This window comes from Fukomys damarensis, unplaced genomic scaffold (genome assembly GCF_012274545.1).
Source record: "Fukomys damarensis isolate Sample0158 unplaced genomic scaffold, DMR_v1.0_HiC HiC_scaffold_35, whole genome shotgun sequence".
Classification (NCBI taxonomy): domain Eukaryota; kingdom Metazoa; phylum Chordata; class Mammalia; order Rodentia; family Bathyergidae; genus Fukomys; species Fukomys damarensis.
The window spans coordinates 41,855,824-41,873,816 of NW_022900947.1; the positions used below are offsets into that span (position 1 = coordinate 41,855,824).

Genomic DNA, 17,993 nt, shown 5'->3' on the forward strand with positions numbered 1-17,993 from the left:
AGGTGTAGCTCCATGGTAGAGTGCTTTTCTGGCATGTGCAAAGCCCTAGGTTTGATTTTCAGTACTGCAAACAACTTGGGCAATTTAGTGACTTAGTGAGATCCTATCTACATACATACATTCATACATACATACATACACGTAGCCTAGTGCAAAGGCCCTGATTTTCATCTCCACTACTAAAACCCAAACCAAAACATTTTGACTTTTCTAAGAATATTTGAAATAAATAGTCATTTTCTATTATGCATTTTATAAATTTGGATATTTAGAGATGGATTTTATTACAATATATGTTATATGCTGATATGTGGCAATACTTTACTATACCCCAACCCCAAATGTATTTTCCTAATGTCAAGAAAATATTTAATGTAATGACCTTAGATTGGCATCAGAAAACTTTCTGAAGTCACATATTTATTATAAAACTCCATTCTTAGAATAGCAGAGCATGAGATTTTTGAAGCACACTAAAACACATTTTCTACCCCTTTATGAATTTTTGAAAATTATTTGTCAAAATTAGTAATTTATTTAGAAATAACCTTTAAAGGAAAAACATGTATTTACTTTAATGTGCATTCTGAAGCAGGATCCATTACGCTAAGCATATGGGGTAAGAAAAGGCATTCAATGAACCACTTCAGTATATAACATTTACTACAAACAGATCTCAGATTTGAAGATGTTAGGATTTCTCATTGTTATTGTGAGAACTACCTGCAGCATTTACAAATTAGTTTAATCAAAAAATGGAATAGGAAAATGGGAAGGAAATTACTTTTAAGACTTTAAAACTCTTTAAAAATCAATCTAACAATAGATTTAGATAATGATAAAAGTAATGTTTACTTTTATGGGGCATGTCTTACAATTTGGCTGAGAAACTGATGAGCTGACAAGTTGCAGAATTGTGACTTGCAAAAATTACTCTAAATGTCTCTAAGAATCTGGAGAAAAAATACATTATTCAGAGATTAAGATGACAATAATGAGGGCTACTGTCATGGCCTCTGCCCATGGAATGTCAGCATCCCTGAGGCCTAGGGCCTGGTACCTTGGAGCCAGCTAGACTTTCAATGAGAGAATGAGACTAGGGAAAAAGTCTACTCTCCTCAGCCATTACTGTAGTAGGCTGATAAGGAGTAGGGACATTTGTACATTAGTACAATGGAGCATTTTATTTTATTTTTTTCCAGCTTTAATTGAGTTTATTGGTACATTTTAGGGATACAGTACAGTTACATTCATTGTTGGGATCTTGTACCTCTACATGACAAGTCTTGATTCTCATTTTTTCCCCTTACCCCTGCCCTCCTTTCACCCTCTCCTCCCCTCCCCATCTACAAACACTTTATTTTCATCTTTTCATTATCTCACATTTTTTTCTTTTCCCTTATTACCCTTCCCCTACCCATCCCACCTTCCTTACACCTTTAGCTCCTTTCTTCTCATTTCTAAATGACAGAAATCATATTAGGATCTTATGTTTTATTGCAGATTATTCACACCAGGGCAGTGGAGCATTTTAAAATTAACGTTTTGGAAAATGAGGATGTGCAGAAAATTATTCTATTAAAAGAGCCTTAAGAGACATGAAATATCTGTATGTTCCACATGATCTTTGATTGGTTCCATTATGCAAACAACATGTATTAAAGAAAATTTGAAGTCAGCATGGAAATTTTGAGTGATAATTAGGTGGTAAATGTTACTAGGAATTACTGTTAATTTTACTAGATGGAAAAATGATATTGTGGTTGTGTAGAAGAATGCCCTTGATGGGTTCAGAGTATACTGTCCTAAAATATGCCACTCTGGCATAAGAATTATTTTGAGCTGAAAGTAACTGAGAAGAAACATAAGAAAACTCTCTGCCTTCCCTCTATCAGGAAGAATCATGATAATTCTTAATAACTAAAGATAACTGGAGATCAGAGAAATCCACATAACAAACCTTACTAAAACAACCTTTATCTCTTATTAGTTTCCTCCATGTATTTACCTTCCCACACCTCAGCAAAGTCCCTTTCCTTTGCTACTTTTTTGCATCACCAACTCTTTGAATTAATAATAGACTTCACTTTGTTTTTCTCCTGTTAATCTGTCAGTTGGCTACTTTGTAGGACCCAGCCAATGAACCTGAAATAGGCAGAGAAAAAAAGAATTTTTCTTTCCAACACCATTGTGTTTTAAAGATGCTTGCTGAAATACTCAGGGATAAATCACCACAAAGTATATAATTTACTTTGTAATGGTTTTTCAATTGCCAATACCAACATAGAAGCAATGATATAAATATGGCAAAATGGTCATTGTTGAGTCTATGCTAAGGTACTTTTTCTGCATTTTAAAATATTTTCCATAGTAAAAAGTTTTAAACTAACTACAAAGAGTACTTATTTTTCTAAGAAATGAAATGAGCTCTTCAAACTAAAAATAAAAATATTTTTAAATACCTAATTTAATCCCTCAAGTCAATGACTATTACAACTCTATAGATGTACTTACATATGTGTAATATATAGATGTCTTTTTCTTTTTGTTATATGCATTACAGAGCCTTAAAATCAGAAATGTCTTTTAAAACATTAGTACATTAACATTTTGAAATGTCATGGTAATTACCTTGATCTGTACAAGTGAATTATAACCCATGTGTCTTTTTCTGCATTTGTGACTTCATTCACATACTGATTTCCAGAAATTTCTCTTAATTCTCCAAATCTTTGTTTTTTCTGAAGTACTTTCCATTCTTTTAACCGCTTTTCTCTGATTAAAAAGTAAAATGAAATAAGAAAATTGTCATATTCTTGAGGTCATATTCATACACAGTAACAATTTAGGAAAAGGAATATAATGCCCATTCATATCAAACATTTTAAGTCACAAGGTAACATCAATGATCCTATAAAGTCAAATTATCTTATATGGGAATTTGTGTTATGATAGACATTACCAAGTATAATAAGTTTACTACTAACTTTTAACTTTATTTTTATTTAAGATTAGGTTATTTAGACATCAGGCCAACAAATTCTCACACAATTTAAATACTTCATGAGACAGAAAGCTTGTATAGTAGTTGATATTTAATTGAGTGCTTATTATTTGGCAGAACTTTTAAAAAGTATATTACATTGGCTAATTTAATCCTTGCAAAAACTTTATGAAATTCATGCTATTATTATTCCCATATTTATAACTTTTACATGCTAAACTGACCCTCAGTCCAGTCTTTGTGAATATTTATAATTGTAATAAACTAATTTTATTACAGGAAGCAAGGTAGCAGAAGAGTGATTAAAAGCTTGGCCTCTAAGACAGATAAACTGGATTTAAATGCCAGTTCTAGCACCTAATAGTACCATGAACTTGGGCAAGTTGTTTAATCTTCCTAAACTTCAGTTTTCCCAACTGTACATAAGAACATTAATACCTACTCTTGTTGGAGATTGCTGGGGATTAAATGAGATTGTACATGCAAATTTCTTAGCATATTATCTGGCCCCTATGAGAATTCCACAACATTTACCTATTTTGTTAAAACAACTTTCAGAATTTACATACTCTGATGATTAAGCTGTTTGATGGATTTATTCAGCAAACCCAGATGGTTTCTGATACTTCTTGAAGTTTCTTCACGTATTGATTTTATACCTCTAAGTTTGCTGGGGTACTTACCCTCCTTTGTCCACATGTTAACTATATTATCTTATTTTCTGTCATCTATTGATCTTCTAGACTCAGTGCCAATCTCAGGTCAAGCTAATTCTAAGAAAGAGTACACACTAGCTAGAGAGCAAGTTCTTCAAATGCAAACCAAGCAATACAGAGCACAGACCCTCAGTCATCTTTATCAGGCTGAGCCATACCTGTGCTTGCCCCGTCATCACAAGGCATGGTAGGAAACAACTAGAGATGGTCTTGAAAGCCCAGAGCCCACCAAAAATCATTGTACCTACTCTGTCTTTAGCCTGTTTATCCTCCCTGTGTAATCTTTCCTGCTGCAGATCATGCCCATGCTTTTCCCTTCCTCCTTCTGGCTCCTAACAAATTCAGGTGTTTAGGAGGGATGTCTCTTAGGAACGGTGAATGACAACCTATCCTTTGAATGGCAACTCTCTCTTGATCATACTTGAATAAAAACAAAATCCTGGATACATTTTAAAACATTCTGGCTGTATTTTATGTGTAGAAATATGTCAGGCAAAAGCTCTCACTTTACACAGTCCAAGCAAAGTGAAGCCTAAAAGAAGATGCTAAAGATAATAATGCAGGGTTAAATAGAACTTCTCATAGTTTTCCAATTGAAGTCCTTTAACTGTTCCTCTCCCGGAAGATATAGAACCTAGAGCTACTTAAAAGATAGCCTGGGAGTGCTCGCTTTGGCAGCACATATACTAAAATTGGAACGATACAGAGAAGATTAGCATGGCCCCTGCGCAAGGATGACACGCAAATTCGTGAAGCGTTCAATATTTTTACTCCTAAGAGAAATAAATAAGTCACACATGTGTAAATACCGAGTAGTTTCCCTGGTGTGAATAATCTGCAATAATACATAAGATCCTAATAAGATTACTGACATTTAGAAATGGGAAGAAAGGAGCTAAAGGTGTAGGGAAGGTTGGATGGGTAGGGGAAGGGTAATAAGGGAAAAGAAAAAAGTGAGATAATGAAAAGATAGAAATAAAGTGTTTGTAGATGGGGAGGGGAGGAGGGGGTGAAGGGAGGGCAGGGGTAAGGGGAAAAAGTGAGAATCAAGACTTGTCATGTAGAGGTACAAGATCCCAACAATGAATGTAACTGTACTGTATCCCTAAAATGTACCAATAAACTCAATTAAAGCTGAAAAAAAAAGATCTCCTGGGAGCTCTACTTTGTTTGTACTGATTATTTAATATTGCTATCACTAACTCCATTTGATCTCACTGGCTTAATGTTCGGAAATTTCAAAATGTTCTTGTTCCAGTGATAGCACCATGCCCTATTTAATGCTGTAACTGCCAACTACTTCCCTCCCCTGCTTTTACCACCTCCTCTTTCTATTTTCTATTTCATTGGATTGGGCTGGGGAGAAAAGTAAATATATAGGCTAGTTTTGCCATTAGGAAGTCACATAGTGTTCAGTGACCTGCATTTTTCACTGAACAGTCAGATCAGTTGAGATCAAATTGCATAAACAGAAAGCCTTCTGATTATTTTAAGTAGTAAGGAGTTTAATCTGGGGAATTAAGTGCTATGCAAACTCAGTGGAGAGGTAGAAGGAGTAGATTCTAGATTGGGCAACCAGAAATGACTCCATTGCAAAACTGGTCTGCCAAGGCTTTCTTTGCCATAATCTAGAAATCAGGGAATCTGGAACCTGTATTCTTATTGTTGTCCTATCAGCTTACTCTTGAGACTCTGAAATCCACAGTAGCAATTGTTGTCTGGAAATCCCTCTCCATAGCAATAATCTGATGATGATAAACTGCTACCAGAATAATGGCTCCAAAACTATAATGTAATTTCTATATTAGTGCTGGTTAGGTGGGTGCATTGTGTGCTATTATTATCTTTCCTCCATAATTTGGCTCTGAATTCAAATATCCTGTGAATCTGCTCAACAGATCTAAATTATATTACCCATATTGAAGTGAAGTCTGAGACATATAGTTTCAGCTTTTTAGCTTTGGCAGTACTGGCATATATACCAAGAAAAAGAGGAACATGTGTCAAGAAAATCAGTTTAGTGTATTTGCCATGAAAGCAGACTACAGATATGTCCATGGCTACATACAATTTTTTCTTCATCTTTTTAGCTATAAGAGCCTCTGAACTGATTCACTTGTTATTTTGTAGCTAAGTACCTACAAAATAGTATTTTATCTCTTCTTTTTGAATATTATATTTTCTTTATTTATCTTGTCCTGATGCCTGGTTAGGACCTATAGTTTTATTATATCAAAAAAAAAAAAAAACAGAACATACTTGCTGGCTTCCTTTCTAGATATATTAGGACCATAAGACTGGAACATGAATCAAAGTGATATATCAATTTCTATGATTCTTCTCTAAAATATCCTCTATGAGGTAGAGGATTTTGAGATGATATAACCCTAATGAAAAGGATGCAAGCCATAGTCATTGTGTGGAAAAGAACTGATTAGGAAAAAAACTGGATCCAAAAGTTGTGGAATCATTATTACTATCTAATTATAAAACATGTTTATCACACCAAACTGAACCCTGTACCTATTTACAGTTACTCTCTATTTGCTTCTCTGAGGACCTGGTATCCAATAACCTGTTTTCTGTCTATATGGCCTTTGCAACTGGTTTCTTTTTAGTATGATTTTCAAAGTTCATCCATGTTGTAAAACATATTGGTACTTTATTTTGTTTTATGGGTGAATAATAATTCCATTGCAAAAATATAGTACTTTTGGTGATCCACACAGTAGTTATAGATATTCAGTTTGTTTCTACTTTTTGGCTGTGATGATGCTATGAACATTTTTATACATATTCTATGTTTTTGTTATCTTGGGTATATACCCAACAATGAAACTGTTCAATAACATGAGAACTTTACATTTAAGCTTTTGATGATTTGTCAGAATGTATTTCAAAGTGGTTGCATCATTTTGCATTTTTACCAGCAAAGACAAGGGTGTTAATTTCTGTTTTGTTTGAAACAGGGTCTCACTATGTAGTTGAGGCTGACCTGGAACTCATTATGTAGCCCAGGCTGGTCTTGAATTCACAGCGATCCTCCTGCCTCAGCCTCCTGAGTGCTGGGATTACAGGTGTGTGCCACCACGCCCGGCAACAAGGGTGTTAATTTCTCTAAAGGCTTGCCAAGACTTTTGTTACTGTCTGTATTTTGTGTTACAATTATTCTAGTGAGCATACAGTGATTTTTTTTAACTTGGAGTCTGCCGTAAATCTGGTAGTTTGTGTCAGATTAAACTGATTTGCAGAATGGCCACTTGGTATTAGGTAAATTGAAGAATTGGTTGGCATGGGGAAAATCCTACATATTTTATGTCAGAAATGGTATGAGCATGGTGGCACATGCCTGTAATCCCAGGACTCTGGGAGGCTGAAGCAGGAGGATCACAAGCCCCACCTGGGCAACTAAACAATTTAGTAAGACCCTGTTTCAAAATAAAAAGGAGCTAGAATCCTTAGACACATATACACACACATGCACACAAAAACTGGGAGCGGGGGTAGGCAGAAATAGTGTGGGTAAAAACAAAAACAAAAACAAGCAAGAGTAACTAAAAAGTAAAATAACTAAATAAAAAATATTCCAGAGATCTTCAAAGCAAGCAAAAGAAAGAAATCAGCAGACTTAAAGATAGGACAATTACAATAACTATATTTTAGGAAGGGAAAAAAAGGTGAAGAAAAATGTATGGTAGGTGGAACACTATCAAGCAGACAAAAATACATATTGTGGAAATCCCAAAAGAGAGAGAAGAGAGAAAAGAGGTCATAAAGAATATCTGAAGAAATAATGGCTAAAAACTTCCTAAATTTGATGAAAGACATGGATCTACAAATCTAGGAGATCTAACAAACTCCAAAGAGGATAAACTCAAAGATACTCTTGTATGAGAGAAGAAAGTCATAAAGAGGTCATTAACAAAACTATCATCCAGTTTCTCATTGGATGCTAAAAGGGAAGAGTTTGGTATACTTAAGACTACTGAAAGAAAATAATTTTCAGCTCAGAATTCTATGTCTGGCAAAACTATGCTTGAAGAATAAAGGAGAAATTAAGGTATTCCAAGACAAAACAAAATGAGGGAATTTGTTAGTATTAGACCTTTCCTACAAAGTATGCAAAAGGAGTCCTTCAGGCTGAAATAAAAAAACACTAGACAGTAACTAAAAGTCACAGGAAGACATAAAGACCATTGGTGAAGATAACCAAATAGGGAAATATAAAAGCCAGTATCACTATGCTTTTTTGGTTTTTAACTCCTTTTTTCCTATATGATATAAAAGGTAAATGTATAAAGCAATAATTATAAATCTACATTAATGGACACACCATTTAAAGCAGTGTAGTCTGTGCCAGTAGCAGCATAAATATTATTAAGATGAATAGGAGCCAAGTGTTTAAATGTTATTGATACTTGATTGCTATTATTGCTTTTTTTTCATACCAGGGATCAAACTCTAGACCTTGTGCTTGTGAAGCAGGTGGCAGAACCACTGAGCTAAACCCCCAGCCCTTAATGTTACTGAACCTAGATTGCTATTACTCAAACTAGAGGTTGGTTTTATCTCTAAGAAAACCACTAAGAAAAACATAGAAGATATATAGAAAAGGAAACAATAAATAAAAATGGTATACTGCAAAAAATCAGCTGAATGAAAAAAGAAAGCATTAATGGAAGAACTGAGGAACAAAAGCATATAAGAGAGGTTGGGATATAGTTCAGTGGAAAAGTATTTGCCTAGCAAGTTGGAGGCAATGGATTTGATCCCCAGCACTGGAAGAAAAAAAAAAATATATATATATACAAACACAAATACAAATAGATAAATGGTTGAAGCTAAGGCTGCCTTTAGGAGTAATTACTTTAAATGTAAGGGTATTTTCAATTAATTTGACTAATCTCTAATTACAGATAAAATGAATTTTATAGTAGTACTGGGGATGGAATACAGAGCCATCACAATGAGCTATATTTCTATACATCTTGAACCCTTAAAAGAAAATCTTTTTGAGTCAGAGTCTTATTAAGTTTCTAAGTTATCTGGGCTAGGCTCAAAACTACAATCCTCTTGCCTCAGCCTCCCAGAGTGCAGGGACTGCAGACATGTGCAACCATGACTGGCTCTCAGACCTTTTAGAAGGACTTTAATCTCACTCGTAAGTAGGCAGCCCTCATGACCTTCCCAAAATGCTCCACCTGTTAATACCATTGGCTAATGGTTAGGTTTCAACATAAAAATTTTGAAAGAATACAAATATTCAGATTACAGTGCTATCATTTATATTTTTCAGGAGGTTTCATTACATATGGATGACTGGTTAAATGATTAGTCATTGGTGATTAATTCAAATTCCTTCCTCTTCTCCTGGAGGAGGTGAGGTTGAAAGTTCCAATCCTCTAATCACATGCATGATTCTTCTGGAAACTGATCCCATCCTGAAGGTATCTAAGAAGACTTCATCTGCGATGAGTCATCTCATTAGCATACAAAATCATGATAGTCTTTTTATTGATATTTTCTGTTTACTCATACATAATTAATGAAGTTCTACTTTACATAATTGGATGATTTTCTATTTTAGGGTTTTTTTTTCTAGTGCTGAAAAGGCCTTGCTTGTAGGTCTGAGAGCCAGTCAGGTGGCACACTTCTGCAATCCCTTGAATCCAGGGCCTCATACACAAAATACAGACACTCTACCTCTGAGTTATACTCACAGCCCATGATAATTTTGCAATAAAAACAAGCAGAAGGAAAAAAGTTTTTAATGATGTAATTTTATCTCATAAAAAGGGAGTTTAAAAAATACTACTAAAATTTAGATTTCTTCATTTTCAAGTTTATTCCAAAAACATAAAAATTATTGGTTTCATTTTCATACTTCTTTATTCAAAAATTCTTAAGCCAAATAAATCACTTTACCTATATGTTTCAATAGCTTTCATATCTTCTTCATCAAATTCATCTTCAGCATCTTCCAATTGTGCAAGAGTCATCTTTTCATATGGTTTCACTAAAATAACATAAATTAAGATAATTGTTTAAAAACTACTTTCACTGCACAATAAAATATTTTTAAAAAACCAATTAGCTCCAATAAATGACATCAAGAATGTCTTTAAACAAACCTGAAGCAATTAGTCACGATAGTTTAGATATTGTAGAAGTTACAACATTAAAGTTTTATTAACTCCTTCAAAGTTCACAGAATTCACAGGGTATACGTAAAAGTAGATGTGATCTGAAAATTAATCAGACTACATGAATTTATATTTCCCCCAAGTACCTAGAAATCTTGAGAAATAATATGTATTCTATAGAATGACCAAAATGGAAGATAATCACAAGGCAGAGAAATATAGTGGGCTAAAGAAAAATCTCATGAATTTACATGTCAGAATATTTTAGCTCTTTCATTAGCTAGCATATTACTTTCATATGTGAATTGGCCACTTCATGTGTCAATACCCCAATTTTGAATGGATGAATAATTGAGTTTATATTCAATAATTTCTTATGCCTCTTTCGATGTTTTTGAAACACAACGTTGCTACCTTAACTGTGTTATTCCTTCATCTAGCCCACCAAATGCACAACTATACCCATTGCTTCTTTCTGTAAATGTAAGACCATTTCTTCAATTTCATCTTTTGGTTCTTCTTTTGGAGGAAGAATGCCAAAATTTCTTAAAATTTCATTCCATTCTGTATCTTCATTTGGATCCTTCACAAAACAAAAGAAAATCTATTGTCATAGCTGTGGACTTTAATACGTACTTGTAAAGTTGACAATTGATAAAGTAGCACTTCCAACTATATAATTATTTGTGAATTCTACAGATAATTAGTTTTGTATAGTAGAGCAAAGTGGTCTACTTTTTCACATTTCCCAGCATTAAAAGGATTATATCTTCTATCTTCAGTGTTACACTGAGAAATTAATTAAAAATCAACTTAGAATACATGTATCAAACATTAAGGAAGGAAATTTATAAATCATGGAAAATTCACCAATGACTTTAGCTGCCTAAATGAATTCCTATCATGCACAGATACGGTTTGGTTCCTTTTACACATAAGCATTCAAGACCTTCAGGTGAACTTGCTTCTGTTTTTAGCTATACCTCTTTGTGGGATTCTCATTCATGGGTTAAATCTTAGAAGAGGTCAGGAGACTTTCTAGAGTTCAATTTCTATCTAATCATCTTTTTCTATGAAAGTTAGTTTTGCTTTCCCTGTTACTTAATTATTGATTCCTTTGTTTGCAGCTTTTCCAGAGTTTGCCTACCATATGTTAGCTATTGGCCCTTTAGGTTTTGTCCACATTCTCTGATGTTTTCAGAGAAACAGAGAAATTAATCACACACATGAGTAAACACTGTAGCAGACAAATCTAAGATGATCTTTCTCTATGTGATTGGATGGAAACTGTGGCTTGCTTCTAACCAATGAGTATAGCAAAGATGAAGATATTATTATATTCTCTAAAATTTTTAACTTCTATTACCAGCCAACTCACTTCCTGACATTGACAAAGCAAGTTGCCATACTGTGAGGTGTTATAAGAAGAGAACGATGTAGCAACTGTGACCAAGAATAAACTCAGAATTAAGATCCTCAGCCAAATAGACCAAAAAAGAACTAAATCCTGCCAATTACCATGTAAGTGAACTTGGAAATGGATTCTTCCTCTGACACTCCTTCAAATGAGACCCAGCTCTGGCTATTTAATTAATTGCTATTAGCTATTACTTTAAGTGACTTTTAAAGATCTGACTTGTAATTATCTAGATTCAGGTCTTCTTAAGGGTCTTCTTTCTCTACAATTTTTAGCCGTTTTGATGAATCAAGATATATACAGTATTTCTTTTTATTTGTCCTGCATGGGCTCACCGGAATTTTGATAGCTGTAGAATAGCATCTTCTAACACTTCTGGAAAATTCACAGAAATTATCTAATTAAATACTCCTTGACAGAGTAATGGGAAAAAAATAAAAACCAGGATATATCATTTAAAGGTACAAGATCCCAATGATGAATGCAACTGTATTGTATACCTAAAATATACCTATAAAGAAAAAAGGAAAAAAATATTCCTTGAGCTCTTTCTGAAATTCTTCCTATTTCTAGTCTTCTAATCTTAAAAAAAAAAAGGCCATGGATTTATCTCAGTAGTTCTGTGGGAACCACTCAGTGGGAGGCACCTGCCTCCCAAGCACAAGGACCTAAGTTCGATCTCCAGTACCAAAAAACCAAACAAAACAAAACAAAACCCCATCTACTGATATTTTAATTTTTATTTGTTGCAGTTTTTGGTTTTTACAAGTTTGTCTATTTATAAAATATTTTTATTATGGTGAAACATATATAATACAAAACTTACCATTTTGACTATATTTAGTTAAATATATAGTACAGTACTAGATATAGTACAGTTTGGTGGCATTAAGTACATCCACACTGTTACACAACATTACCATTGTTCATTTCAGGGTCCTCCAACATTGTGTTACTGGCAACTCAGGTGTGTATGCTCAACATTCCCCCCAAATTATGGGAGGCCATTTATTTTGGTGAAAGCATAAGAGGCTTTATTCAAAACTAGCTCAGGGAAGATGGAGGAAGCTCATTGCCTCAAACCACCATCTTATTGTGTCCATTTGTACAAGGATATTTTATAGTAAGGAAGAGAGAGGAGGCACCTGTAGTGAGGTAGACAACTCCACACTTGTTTTATTCCTTTGTGAAAACTGATATCCTGGAACCAACATCTACACATTCTGTCTATTTATCTGAGTTAAGGGAGGAGGTGGTCAGTGGTTGTTTACAATCTAGGAAGGAGGAAGTTGGGTAAAGTAGCTTGTCTCTAAATTAAAAGATGCTTTCAAAGATCCATCTTTTCCTATTGGTTATAATCTTTTTCAAGACTGTTTTGGCTATTAAGTTCCCTTGAGATTCCACATAGATTTCAAGGTAGCTTTTTCCATGCCTTCAAAAATGAATGTTGAGGAGGATGGCTGCCGCTCATGACCCTGCAGTCGGCCCGCCCTTTCACCTGCACACTCCTGAGCATGCTGTCTATTGTGTCAACAGAGGCATACTCTGAAGGAGGCCATCTATTTGTATTTGTATTTTTTATTTTCAAAGTAATATTTTTCACTTGTCTTTAATCATTTAAAAATATTTTTATATTTTTCTTGTCTCAAAAGTTTTTCCTTCTTTAATCTTCTTTTTCTTACCTTCTTTTCTTTCTCTGTCTATCTCCCACCTTGATCTCCATTACTTTCCCTTTTTTCCTGTTCCTATAATTAACATTTATTTTGTTTCTTGTCCCTTTCTTCTCTTTTGCCTTCTCTCAATTGCCATTAGTTCTAAAAGAAAATGATTACAGTCTCTAGCCTCCCTATTACTGTTAGCCTGTTCTGTCATTGGAATACTTTGTTCTTTCCTCTTCTCTTCAACAGCTCCCTAGAGTTTGTGTGATCTTCCTGTGTCCTCTGACCTCACCTCTAACCTTTCTCTATTCTATCAATATATCCCTCCCTCCCCAACTTCTAAATCCCCATCCTAAAGAGTAAAGTTGCTACATTGAAGAGTTTATTCACTACAAACATATTTTGGGCTGGTCTTCAATTTTGATTTCATTCACATGGTTAAAGGTGATAGATTAATAACTACCACAAATTGTCATTTTCTAAGTTGTGCTTGATGTTATTGTGTTGCTGATTGTATCACTTGGGCTAAGGTGCTGTAATTGATCTAATCAGTTGTCCTCCCTGATATAATGAAAATGAGTTGGCCTCAGAGACATTAGAGACTCAAAACCTAAAGACAAGCTATATCTGGAAGATTGAAATATTAACCCAGGAATTAAACAAGGACAGTACCAATGACAAAGATAGAAATGAGAAGGCATTTAAAAAAGACACAAACACAGACTTCCACCCCACAGAAAGTAAACTCTGGGGGAAATGAGGTGAAAAAAATCTCACAGTCAAACATCTGGACACTCTGAACCTAAAGCACACAAAGTAACAGAATCAATAAACAAGGCTCTAGAAAAATTCAAAACAGAAATAATTTCCCAGATAACCACAGAGATGGTGAGAAAAATGAAAGACATGATTAGAGACTCTAGAACAGAAACAGATTTTTAAAAACGCATGGGCTCAGGACCATGATGGAAACCATGAATGCTCAGCATAGGAAAGAAATGGAAACCTTGAATGCCCAACATTGGAAAGAAATAGGATCCATGAAACAGATTCAAACAGATCTCCAGATGATTAAAAACTCTATAGTAAGCATTCACAGAAGGACGAACAAATGTGAAGACAGAATTTCAGATATAGAAGATAGGATTACAGTCAGTGACCATGAAAAGAGAGATCTCTTAAAAACAGTAAGGGACCATGAGGAAACAATCCAAAAACTTTTAGATGATGCAAAGAACCATAATATAAGACTGACAGGAATTCATGAAGTAGCAGGAGAAAGTACAAATGACATTTTAAAAAAAAACTGTTCACAGAATTAATGATAGAAAACTTCCCAAACAGAAGGGAAGAATTTGACATACAGATAAGTGAGACATATAGATTTTAGATTTTTTTAGCCATGATTAAAAAAAAATCTACACCTAGACATATAATAATTAAGATCCCGGAAACCCAACAGAAGAACAAAATACTGAAAGCAGTTAGAGAAAAGAAACAAATAACATGCAAAGGAAATCAGAATCACAGCAGAATTTTCAACACAAGCCCTCTGGTCAAGGAGAGCCTGGAGTGAGGTATTTCAACTCCTAAGCGAAAACAACCTCCAACATAGACTGATGTATCCTGCAAAACTACCTTTCAAAATTGATGGGGAAATAAGATACTTCCATGACAAAGAACACCTAAGCAATTTCATGAACACCAAACTGGAGCTCCAAACACTTCTAAACAATATCCTGGAAAAATAAAATGAAGACTATAACTCCATAAGGGCCGACAGAGCAAATATATCAGGCAAGGCAAGAAATTAAAGGGGGAGAGGGATGGAAAAAAAAAAAAAGAACCAACAACAAGAAAATAACATGACAATGAAAAGTCAATATAACAGTCATACCATTAATGTTAATGGCCTCAATTCACCAATCAAAAGAAAAAGACTGGCAGAATGGATTAAGAAGCAAAATCCAGTAATATCCTGTATACAAGAAACCCACTTAATCCACAAAGAAATTCATAGACTGAGAGTGAAAGGATGTAGAACATTCCTCCATGTGACAGGAGCCCGGAAAAAAGCAGGGATAGCTATGTTATTTGCAGACAGAACAAATTTCAAACCAAAACTAATTAGGAGAGACAAAGAAGGCCACTACATCCTTGTAAAGGGAACAATACAAGAGGAAGAAATAACAGTCATAAATATATATGCACTGAATACTAATGCCTCTAACTATATAAAACAAATATTAAGGGTCGGGGATTTAGCTCAGTGGTTCCCACGCCTGCCTAGCTCAGTGGTTCCCACGCCTGCCTAGCAAGAAGTGCAAGGACCCGAATTCAATCCCTGTACCAAAAGCAAACAAACAAACTATTAATGGATGTGAAAAACAAAATAAGCACTAATACAATTGTAGTGGGGAAGCCGGGGATTTGGATCAGTGGTTCTGCCACCTGCTTTGCAAGGTCCCGAGTTTGATCCCAGTTACAAAAATTGTAGTGGAAGACCTTAATACTCCACTGACAAAAACAGATAGATCATCTAGACAAAAAATCAACAAAATAACAGAGCTGAACCAAGTCTTAGAACAAATGGACTTAGCAGATGTCTACAGAGCGTTCAACCCCACAAAATCAGAATATGCAATCTTTTCAGCTACACACACACCGGTCATTCTCCAAAATAGACCACATGCTAGCTCATAGAACATGCCTGAGGAAATGCAAAGGAATTGAAGTTATCCCCTGAATATTATCTGACCACAGTGCAATTACACTGGAGATCAATAGCCTAAGAAGCCACAAGAACTTCACAAACACATGAAAATTAAATAACACCCTGATGAACAACCATTGGGTCACAAAGGAAGTTAAAGAAGAAATTAGTTTCTACAATTAATTGAAAATGCCAATACAACATACAGGAATCTATGGGACACAAGAAAAACAGTTTTATGAGGGAAATTCATAGCAGTAAATGCCCATACTAGTAAAACAGAGCAAGCTCAAATAAACAACCTAATGCTTAGCCTTAAGCTCCTAGAAAAAGAAGAGCAAGACAAACCAAAAGCTGGTACAAGGGAGGAAATTATAAAGATCAGAGCAGAAATTAATGCAATGAAAACTAAGAGAATGATAAAAAAAATCAATGAATCGAAGAGTTGGTTTTTTGAAAGAATAAATAAAATCAATAAACCCTTAGCCAACTTATAAAATAAAGAAAGAAAGGGCTCAAATTCATGCAACTAGGAATGAAAAAGGTGGTCACAAAAGATCCACCAGAAATCCAGAGGATCATCAATACCTACTTTGAAAAACTATACTCTAATAAAATGGAAAATACAGAAGAAATGGACAAATTCCTATACAAATATGAACTTACAAACTTGAACAAAGAAAGATATAAACACCCCAATTACAATCAGTGAAATTGAAAATGTAATTAAAATGTTACCAAACAAAGAAAAGCCCAGGCCCTGATGGCTTAACTGCTGAATTCTACAAAACATTTAGAGAAGAACTATTACCACTACTCTTTAAACTTTTCAATGAAATAAAAAGGGAAGCAATACTTCCAAATTCCTTCCTGGAAGCAAGTATTACTTTGATTCCAAAACCAGGGAAAGACCCAAACCAAAATAGAGAACTACAGGCCCATCTCCCTAATGAACATAGATGAAAAAATTCTCAATAAGATAATGACAAACAAAATACAGAAGATCATCAAGAAGATCATACACCCTGGTCAAGCCGGGTTTATCTCAAGGATGCAAGGATGGCTCAACATATGCAAATCAATAAATGTAATACACTATATTAACAGTTGAGGACAAAAACCATATGATTATCTCAACAGATGAAGAAAAAGCATTTGACAAAAGTCAACACACATGATAAAAAAAAAACGCTGCAGAAAATTGGAATAGATAGTCTTTATCTCAACCTGATAAAAACTATCTATGAAAAACCAACAGCCAATATCATTCTTAATGGGCAAATAATAAAAACCTTCATGCCAAAATCAGGAACAAGACAAGGATATCCACTGTCACCACTCCTGTTCAATATAGTTCTAGAAGCATTAGCCACAGCAATTAGACAACAGAAATAAATAAAAGGAATAAAGATAGGAAAGGAAGAAGTTAAACTGTCACTATTTGCTGATGATATTATACTCTACATAGAACATCCAAAAAACTCTTCCAAAAGACTTCTAGACTTAATTGACAGATTCAGCAGAGAAGCTGGATACAAAGACAATACTCAGAAATCAATAGCCTTCTTGTACACAAATAACAGACTCAGTGAGAGAGAAATTAGAGAAACAATTCCTTTCACAATAACATCCAAAAAAAAAAAACAAAAGAAATATCTAGAAATCAGTCTAACAAAGGAGACAAAAGACCTCTACACTGAAAACTACAACACTTTGAAAAAAGTGATCGAAGAGGTTATAAAAAGATGGAAAGACATACCTTGCTCCTAGGTAGGAAGAATCAACATAGTGAAAATGTACATACTACCAAAACTTCTATATAGATTCAATGCAATCCCTATTGAAATCCCAATAGTATATTTCACAGAACTTGAGAAAACAATAAAAAAATTCATTTGGAACCAGAAGAGACCTCAAATAGCAAAAGCCATTCTAGGCAAGAGAGACATTGCAGAGGGTATCACAATTTCCATGTTGACACTATACTACAAAGCCACAGCATGGTACTGGCAAAGAAAAAGAACCAAGGATCAGTGGAATAAATTAGAAGATGCAGAAACAACACCAGACATACTCAGATATCTCATCCTTGACAAAGGAGCCAATCATCCTCACTAGAGGAATGATAGCCTCTTTAATAAATGGTGTTGGAAAAACTGGATTTCAACTTGCCAGAGATTAAAACTAGATCCCTATCTTTCACCATGCACTAAACTAAAATTCAACTGGACTAAAGATCTAAATATCAAAATAGAAACACTAAACTTACTGGAAAGTAAATTAGGTAGAACTCTCAAAGACATTGGTATAGGAAAGATTTTATGAACAACTCCTCAGCAGCA

At 34.5% G+C, this 17,993-nt stretch overlaps 1 protein-coding gene and 1 non-coding gene across 3 annotated transcripts in view; one reads left to right on the forward strand and one right to left on the reverse strand.

The window, feature by feature from the left end:
- The window catches only part of Pdcl2 (phosducin like 2), a 29,783-nt gene that overhangs the window by 7,841 nt on the left and 3,949 nt on the right, over positions 1-17,993 (reverse strand). The window contains exons 1-4 of one of the 2 annotated variants that reach the window (XM_010640274.1): positions 10,326-10,379; positions 9,852-9,964; positions 9,646-9,736; positions 2,632-2,775 (exon numbers count right to left, since the gene is read on the reverse strand). In XM_010640274.1, coding sequence (XP_010638576.1) covers positions 2,632-2,775; positions 9,646-9,719 — 218 coding nt within the window. In that variant the 5' untranslated portion in view covers positions 9,720-9,736; positions 9,852-9,964; positions 10,326-10,379. Of the gene's footprint in view, positions 1-2,631; positions 2,776-9,645; positions 9,737-9,851; positions 9,965-10,325; positions 10,447-17,993 lie in introns of those variants that run through there. The other variant, XM_010640273.2, reaches the window with a different exon arrangement.
- On the forward strand, positions 4,383-4,489 carry LOC117284302. Its single transcript, XR_004515370.1, has one exon. It is a non-coding gene; the product is annotated as a U6 spliceosomal RNA (small nuclear RNA).